Source organism: Elaeis guineensis, chromosome 7 (assembly GCF_000442705.2).
Source record: "Elaeis guineensis isolate ETL-2024a chromosome 7, EG11, whole genome shotgun sequence".
NCBI classification, from domain to species: domain Eukaryota; kingdom Viridiplantae; phylum Streptophyta; class Magnoliopsida; order Arecales; family Arecaceae; genus Elaeis; species Elaeis guineensis.
Window position 1 is genome coordinate 100,932,028 of NC_025999.2, and position 9,530 is coordinate 100,941,557.

General features: G+C 39.2%; 1 protein-coding gene across 1 annotated transcript; it reads left to right on the top strand.

The window, feature by feature from the left end:
* The first annotated feature begins 217 nt into the window (after positions 1-217).
* LOC105048011 (RGG repeats nuclear RNA binding protein A) lies at positions 218-7,790 on the top strand. The gene is made up of 6 exons (XM_010927192.4): positions 218-611; positions 841-1,243; positions 1,351-1,498; positions 7,013-7,168; positions 7,302-7,364; positions 7,454-7,790. Exons 1-6 carry the CDS (start codon positions 443-445, stop codon positions 7,649-7,651), a joined length of 1,137 nt encoding a protein of 378 aa, XP_010925494.1. The 5' UTR covers positions 218-442; the 3' UTR covers positions 7,652-7,790.
* Positions 7,791-9,530: the final 1,740 nt, after the last annotated feature.

Here is a 9,530-nt window from a genome sequence, read left to right on the forward strand (position 1 = left end):
AACCGCACGATTTTGACCGTGCGGTCAGCAAGAGACATGCTCGGCGATTGACGAGAAAGTCCATCCCTTCGGCTGTCCTCACCAGCGCTCAAAGAGCTAATTTGACCATGGCATTCTCGTTAATTATGTTTGTAAGGCAGACAATAGAGTCATTTCACGTTAAAATAATTAACAACTTCGAGACAGGTGCCTGCCCGATATTAGGCCGTCGGTATCGGCTAGGGTTCTTCAGTTATTCTCGTGCTCTTCCTCCCTCACGTCCGCCGCCTCAAAAACCCTAGCTCTGTCCAATCCAACCCAAAAAGGATCTTCTTTGCATCGACCCTAGAATTCGATGGCGATCGATTCATCCAGAATGATCTTCTTCTCCCTCCATTGATCGCTGCGTTGGGTTTCTGTAAGTCCCTCCGATCCCGCCTCTAACACCCCCCCCCTTTCGGAGATGGCCACCGTAAACCCTTTCGATCTCCTCGGAGACGACGATAACGACGATCCTTCTCAGCTGATCGCTGCCCAGCTGCAGAAGATCGCCACCAAGAAGCCTGCCCCCGCCGCCGCCCCTCCGGCGTCCGCCAAGCTTCCGTCCAAGCCGATTCCTCCCGCCCAAGCCAGTGCGTTCTATGCGTCTTTCGAACGTTTCTTTGCTGTTCTTTGTCAATGGGGTCTTCTGTTTCATTAGTCCATGTACTGTTTGCTAATTTATGTCGCTGGGAGCTATTTTTCTATTAAAGCTGGGATTTTTATTCTTGATTTTTTTCTATTAAGTCTTGCTCGAGTTTCATATTCGTGTCGAATTTACCGTTTCTTTCTGTTTTCCTTTTGGCGTATTCGGATTTACAGTGAGGGAGGCGAGGAGCAATGTACCACTAGCACGAGGTGGTGCCGGTCGAGGTGGGCCCGGGCGTGGTAGGGGTGGGCGTGGAGGTAGGACTGGACCAAATAGAGAATTTGGTGATGGGGATGCTGATGGATTTACCGGGACTTATGGCAGCGGCGGCATTGGTGAGGAGGGGAATGCTGGTAAACCTTTTGAGAGGGAACGTGGAGGTCATGCTTCACAAAGGCAGCCATACCGTGGTGGTCGGCGCGGTGGATATGCCAACGAAGAGGCTGGGGTTGACTCTGGACATCCTCCACGGAGGGTTTATGAGCGACGTAGTGGAACTGGCCGCGGTTATGAGATGAAACGAGAAGGTGCAGGGCGTGGGAATTGGGGAACGTCGACAGATGATGTGCTTGCTCAGTTAAGATGCGTCTTTCATGTGATTATGTTGTTTATACGGGCTTTATTTAGATATGCTTTTTTCTTTATGGAGTCACACTCACTGCTATAAATGTTTGATGGAATAGGGCGACAGAGGATAATGTCAACACTGATGAGAAGGTTGCAAGCCCTGAGAAGCAGCCAGAGCAGGAAGATGCACCATTCGCTGAGGCAAATAAGGATACCAAGGAGGGTGAAGTAAATGAGGCAGAAGAAAAAGAGCCAGAAGACAAGGTATGTCTTTCACCACTTTGATATCTGTTTCTTTATTTGCTAGTTTATTATCTGTTGGATGATTGCACCCCAAAAACTCCTTTGGCAATGCAGCAAAGCATTTCCTTGTTTGCTTTATGGAAGCATTCACATGCCTAGTAATGGCATTAGTCTGGTTTGTATCCTTGTCAATTTATGGTATTTTTCTGACTTGCGTTTGTCCCTAACTGCTAATATGCTAGAACATCAGCTTTGAGAGTCATCTCAGTGTTGTAACCAAAAAAAAAAAAAAAAAGTTAAAATGAAATCAGTGTCCTTGCTGTTTGACAAAATGCATTTTGTATTGTTGAAATTGATCTTGTTTCGGTGGTCTCAATAGCTCTCCAATTAATATGAATTATTTGGAGATCATACTTCAAGAATCATGCATTGGTGTGATCATAATTTAAGTACGATTGGAGTTAATTTATGATCATCCTTCCAACTAGAACTAGACTCACAAGCTAAAAGTGAAGGTAAAGAAAAGAGGAAAACAAGAGGAAAATAGGATAGCATTAAATTTGAAAAAAAAAAAAAAAGAGGTGGCATATAAATTACCATAGCAACTTTGACTATGTTTTATCAGGAATCAATTTATATATTAAATAATTTGGGTAATTTACACTTGTATTGCTACCTAGACAGCATGCCATTGATTAGGTGCACCACTGCAAACTTAAGCTCTTTTTACTTCCCTTATTTTCAAATACATAAGAGGGCTATTTGTCACTTTTTGACATATTCTCCTAACCATGGTAACCAAATAGTTCTCGTCATGGTTTACCAAACTAGTACTAGAGGTCATATTGGTTAGTGACCGATTCGATATGGCACCAATGCATACCATAACAATCCTAGGTGCACTAAATCATGGGGGATGGAGAAGGGGGAGGGAGGAAAATAGAGGAGCAAGGGAGGAAATGAGAGGAGAGAGTGAGGCTTGTGGAGAGTTGGAAGAGGGAGGATGAGAGAGAGAGAGAGAGAGAGCACCGGGGGCGGAGGTGGCGGTGCCTTAGGAACTTTACTAAATTATTCTTTTGTTAGAACCTCTGAAACTGTGCTAGGAGAGAGATAGTGCTTTTGTTTTCCCCTTTATTCGATGCTTGGTATCTTGTATCAGGAGGCTATGGGGGAGATTCATGAGGTTCAAAGGGGAGAACTGGAACTTTTGAAAGTTTTTTAGGGTAAACAGACGGCTGGGAAGTGGAGTTGAGAGAGTGTGTTTTTTGAAGTGGATGTGGCACTGTAACAAAATAGTGCTGCTTTGAAGATTTGGTGTATCTTCTTTGATTTAGTTTTTGTTGAGTGAATGTTATACTTACTATATCTTTGTGCCATAAGCAATAACTATTCTTAACTATTTTATTATAAGTAAATGCATCACCATGATCTGCCATGTTGCCTTTGAGAGAATCAAATGGCTAGCTGATCTATAAGCTTGGGCATGCTGCTTTGGTTCCATTGCAGCATACATTGAAAAACTTCCTAGAACTCTCTTTACTTGTTGCTGGTGGGAAGGACCTTGAATATTGCATCTAGCATTTTCTTTCCAAATAACTTCTTTTTTCTTTAGGGGCTGGTGTTTTATCTGTACCATATGTAGCCCATCTAGTCTTTTGTGATTTGAAACCGGAGTTGCATGTGAGCAGTTGAAATGGATTGATTTCAACCTTGATTGAGCAAGCGCTAACCTGTTATTTTGGGTTTTGTGATTGGATTGTAACTGGCCATTTCTAACCCAGTTGCAGTAGTTTCTGCAAAAAATGACTGAAACTGATCGTATTTGCCATTGCCATTCTATAAATGGCTTTTGTGTCATCTTGGAAATACATATGAACAATTAAGGTATATTTTTTAGATCATATTTGTTTTTTTTATGAATTTTGGTGAATGTCGTGGCATTCCTTGTCAATGCAAGCCACACATTTGCACTAAAATTTTTGGACTCACCAGGTCTTGGGAAGAATTCACCAATTATTATGTGTAATCTGAATAACCTGTATATATCATCCTGAGTTTAGAAGGATACAAGTTAATGGAGGAATAAAGCTATTTTACTAGCAATTGCAAATTTATTAAAATATCAAAAAATAGAAGAAAAGTAAACCTTGATTCTACATATAATTGCTTTTATACAATAGATTAAGTGTGGAATAGAAATGAATTGTTTCTATTCAAGATGTGAACATTTAAATGTTAATAGTGCTACTATGCCTTCTAATAACCATGAAGTTGTTTCTTAAGATTAAACATAGACTCCTTTGGAATCTTTGGGAAAATTAAAAGAAATTGGGTGTGTCAAAAAAAATTGTGCTTGAATTAAGTTTTAAGCTTGGATCTTAGAGTTAGATGAGCTATATATAAATGTAGTCATTATTTAGACTTTCTTTGAATGTAATTCATTTGATGGTTATCATAAAAAGTTCATATCCTTATACTTTTTTTTGAAGAAAAATCTTTTTACTCTAGATTGTTACACGGGCTAGATAATTAGTGCGCTATCAAATGAATGGATAGTGTGGATAGTGCGCTAGACTTAAATTCTTCGTCATATTTATTAGTTTTTAACATTTTTTTTTTAAAACAGCCTTTTAAATTGAGAAAAAACAAATGTTGCATCCAGTAAATCCAAACAACATACTCAAAAAGTTTTAGAGTACGCTTCTTTTATGGTATCCTTTAATTTTTCTATCACTGTCCTAATATTCATTGATATTTTGTTCCAAACTTAAGAACCCAAAGTAAAACCGTCAATACTGCCTAGACTGTCAAAACCGAAAATGGATGGACTCAGATGAAATAGAATCACCTTTCTAACTGTTGGTATGCACTTCTGAGTAGCTGTTTTTGGCCAATCCAAAGGGTCTTGCATGGCGTGAGCCAAGTGCAATTGCAGGCACTCCATTAGCTGTTTGTGGCAGCATCAAGTAATTGACATGCTTTTCATATCACGTTCAATCAGAAAACTGCCATACATATCACTGTCATGTATCATATGTAGAATATCTTATTATTTCAGATCTGGTGATCAAATACATATTGGAAGCTCTAGTATATCCAAAAACCAAATCAAGACCATGAAAATGCTGGAGTGACCAAAATGAAATCAACAGGTCCTGCTGAAAGCATAACTGAATTTTAGATCCTTGGGTACATCCTTATCATCTATTACCTTGCGGCTGACCCAAAGGGGCTTGCATGGCATGAGCCAACAACATATGCAAGCACTCCATTTCACCCAGCCTAAATATACTTGTGGTAGCTTCAAAGAATTGGCATGCTTTTCATATTATGTACAATTCAACAAACTGCCATACATATCAGTTTTACATTATATATAGAATATGCTAATGTAGTTTCAGATCTGGTGATCAAACATGCATTGGTAGCTCTGGTTTATCCTTGTCATTGAATTTTTCTGTTCATTTTTTGACTTGGTTGTTTCATTTATGTACTTTGCACGCTCATCCCCATACACCAACAACTTTAGATCAAGATTTTTTTCAAGTGTGTATATTTTAAGGCATCTTAACTCTTCTAGTACCCATTCAACAGTTTATGTTTTTTTCACAACTCATCTTTAATTGAATTAGGTGGTGCATGTAAATTCCATTTGTTCCCTGCTTTTGTGTATTTTATCTCATATGTGTATGCATGCGTAACCTCATATGTATGATCTTGTTGGAGAAGTATGATCTTATGACAGTAATTATGTCCTGCCTGTTTGGGTTTGTGCTCTGGACAGTTTATTTGTCATGGCTAGAAGTCACCTATGGTGATGAACCAAAAATGATTGTTGGCGTTCTTCCCTTACCTTTTATTATGATAGGTAGATGCTCCTTTGTGCTGCTAGAAAGGCGGCAACAGGGCCAAGTCTTGACCTCTTCTTTCATTCACAGCACTCTCTTGACCATAATTAAGAAACATGATACCTTTTATTTTTAGGATAAATTATAGGAACATCCCCTCAACTTTAATCCAATTTCAATAATCTCTCAACTTTAGTTCAATTTCACTTATACCCTTGATTTTAAAAGGTATCAAATTAATCCTTCAAGTTATGATGTTTCAAAATGGTCTTGTCGTTCATTTACCAACACATAGTGTTAGCTTTTCATTTCAAAAGATAAAAATATCCCTCACTCATATAAGAAAGATCCTCGGTGAGGAGGGGTGGAGGTGGAGGGAGCGGCCATGGAGGGGGTGGGCAAGTTTGTAAAGGTCAGTATGGATGGGGAGGGCGAAAAGGGATTAGATGGAAAGGGAGGGGGAAGGAGGGGTTGTTGGCGAGAAGGGATGGACGTGGAGGGAGCCACCGTGGATGGGGAGGGCTCATGGGCGGGCTTGGAGGAGGAGGATAAGGAAGAGAAGCGGGGGAGGAGGAAAGAGAGGAATAGGTAGAGGTGGAGGGAGCCACCGTGGAGGAGGAGGGCTTGTGGGTGGGATTGGAGAAGGAAGAGGATGGGGAGAAAGAGAAAGGAGGGGAAGGAGGAGCTACTGTCGAGGAAGAGATAGAGGTGGAAGGAGCTACCATGATGGGGGAGGACTCATGGATAGGCTTGGAGGAGGAGAAAGATGAGAAGTGGGTGAGGAGAAAGGGGGAGGGGGATAGATGGGTCATTGATGAGGAATCAACGGAGGGGGAGGGCTCATAGGGGGGTTTGGAAGAGGACAATAAGGATGAGAAGGGGAGGAGGGGGAAGGAGAGATGGACGTCACCGACGAAGGAGAGGAGCAATCGGAGGAAGGTGGGCATAAGGGTTGTTTGGTCATTTTATAAAATGATGATATCATTTTATGGTCACATACATCATTTCATTAATGAAAATAAATAGTAGAACCACTTTAGAATATCTCAAAAATTTGAAGGGTTAGTTTGACACTTTTTCAAATTGAGGGGGTGTAAGTGAAATCGAGCTAAAGTTGAGAGAGTTTTCTGTAATGATCCTTATTTTTTGAATATTGTATGGAGAAGTTGGTAGGAAAATTGATTGAACTTTTTATGTATATGGAAATCATATTGTATGTTCTAGAATGAAATCATGACACTTGGAAATTATTTGCCCTGCAGGTTTACTCAAGACCTAAAATAAATGAAATTATGGAAAGAAATTATCTAGTACTTGTATTGGAAAATTTAATGGGTCATAAAATCTGAAAAATGAGTTATTATTGAAATCAGGTTCCACCCATTTTTTCGGGTAGCACTCTGGTCTCCGTGAAACATTGTGTTTATTAGTTTATGTTTATTGTGTGAATAGAACAGACTGTTGAAATAGCCCTCAGAAAACCACAAGAGGCAGATGAATTAAATTGTTGATCGTTGAAATCATTTTGTGCTTATTGTATATATTTAGTTTAAATTCATTCAATTTTGCTTACATCTTACCATTTTGGATGGATGTAGTTCTCTTAGGGATTTTTTTTTCCCCATTTGTTTCCAACATTGCTTCATCTGTATATGCTAATATTCACTGGTTGAACTGGCCTGGATAGGAAATGACCCTAGAGGAGTATGAGAAGATAAAGGAGGAGAAACGAAAGGCACTGCTTGCATTGAAGCCTGAAGAGAGAAAGGTTCAGCTTGACAAGGAGTTTGAGTCCATGCAGCAGCTTTCTTTGAAGAAAGGAGATGATGTTTTTGTTAAATTGGTAAGAAAGCTGCCGTCTTTATTAAATTGGTAAACTTGCATGGTCATTTTGCCCTTTCATATTGGATCTATAGATGTGTCCAGTTTCTCTTGGTTCTATCTAGGTGTCCTAACATAAATTATAATCGAAATAGGGTACTGACAAGGATTCAAGTAAAAAGAGGGACAATGCTGATCGAGGAGAACGAGCCAGAAAGGTAATATATTTGACTATTGTAGTTGTCCTTCGCTTGGAATAATTTCCTCGCCATGTTTAATTTTGATCGGGGTTCCTTGCCTCTGTTAGTCTTTCAGCATCAATGAGTTTTTGAAGCCTGCTGAAGGAGAAAGATATTACAGTCCTGCCGGCCGTGGTCGTGGCCGTGGCAGGGGACGAGGTGATCGCAGAACATTTGGCGATGGTTTTGGCAGGGGAGGTACAATCGCTGCTGCTGCCCCTTCAATTGAGGATCCTGGACAATTCCCCACACTTGGTGGGATATAGTGTGCTTGTGATACACTTGCGCTCAGTTTTTATCTGCCCGTGTTTTAATTTAATCTTTTTCAAATTTAGAGAGTTGATGTCTGGATTCAGTAAAATAATATTTTGAGTATCCAAATGAACGGTTATTATATTTCCTGCAGCATGTGTTTAATTATGGCTAGAAATTTTGTTGGTTATGTTCCATGATTCAAATCCTGTAGGACTGAACTGTGTGGGTTTTTTGGTGAAATGCCTCGCGCTGCTATCTTGACATGTGCTGACACTTGCGGACGGGTGATGACCTCGAATCCATCATAGTGAATTCAGGGATGTTCCCGTCCTTGATACGTGGGTGGTGCTTTGTCTCGATATCCTACTGGTTATGTATCTGTATCTCAATGGGCCAACATTCGGCTACTTTAGCATCCATTTGCAATGTTTCATTAAATTTAGTTTGCTGGGCTTGTGTAAATCTCCCGTTTCGCCATTTGTCATCTATAGAAATTTTGTACACTGCTTGTGGTGTAGAAAATCTGATATGGAGTGTATCATTTCGTTTTATTAAATCATATAGTCATCATTTTTTAATACGCATTTAATATAGATGATTTTATTTTTTTATTTAAAATTTTAAATAATAAAAATATTTTTTTAAAAAATTATAATATTTTTTAAAATTTATGATATTCATTCATAAAAATTATGAGATCCTTCGTTTTTGAAAAAATTATGATACTCTTTTATAGAATTATGATATTTTTTTATAAAAATTATGATATTCTTCTTTTCATAAAATTATGATATCTCTTCATAAAAATTATGATATCTCTTCACAAAAATTCTGATATTCTATATAGAAAGTCATAATTTCAATACAAGATGTCATAATACCAGCATATGATGTCATAATTTAAAAAAAAAATAGAACTACGGATATTAAATGTGTGGTAGCTATATGATCCAATAGGATGATAGAATGGAGTGATGCACTCCACGTCAAATTTTCTATACCGCGAGCAGTGCATAGAAAATTTCTCTAGTCATCTACGATAATTTGTAGACCATAAAAAAAGTTGATGAAAATGAAGGATTTATTTATGGTTCTGCTTTAATTGTTATTATTTATTATTTTATGTAAGAGATTGGAACAAACCCGGGGGAAGGTATTCTTTTCCTCTTCCGCGTTGGGCCAGAAAGAGAGTGAGAGGATACGCATCTAGTTTGTATTTCTCTCATGGGGATTGGTTTCTCCTTTTTCCTCGTTTTTGTTTTTGTTTTTTTTTTTTGTTTTTTGCTTTTTGTTTTTTTTTGGGTTGGAGGTTTGGGAAACAGATGAAGCTTTCTAGCCAGGCAAGGAGAAAGCGTCACGGGGGGACATTGTTAATTAAATTGCAGTTGATGCATGCCGGTTTTTTGATTTTTCCTTGATGTTTTCATAGGGCATGGAGTATGCCACTCCTGCTTGTTTCCCTAGCCACTCCTCTTCGTGACAGCCGGTTTAGGGACTCTTCCAGGTCTAGTTTCTCTAACCTTCCGTGCTATCCTCAGCAATCCCCTTTGCAACGATGTTGCAGGATTGCCAGGCAAAGTTCATGGTTGCCCAAGATCAGACTAAGAGCCAAATCCCAAGTCTTGAACAATATGGAGATCATCAAATTACAGCCCGGATTTAGAAGTCCTTGCATCCATGTTATGGCAGAGCCAATGAGAATGCTGCCTGAAGTCCTTTCAGTTACGATCCAAGTGAAGGTATCTGTTGGGGAATACGTTGGCATGTTGGGGAGTAATACATTGGCCGTGGCAAACTAATAGAAGTTGGGGTCTTTGTTCTTGTCTAATGTGATGTATCCTGAGTACTGTTTGAATTCCATTGATATTTGATCTGGAAGTTCGCCGACTA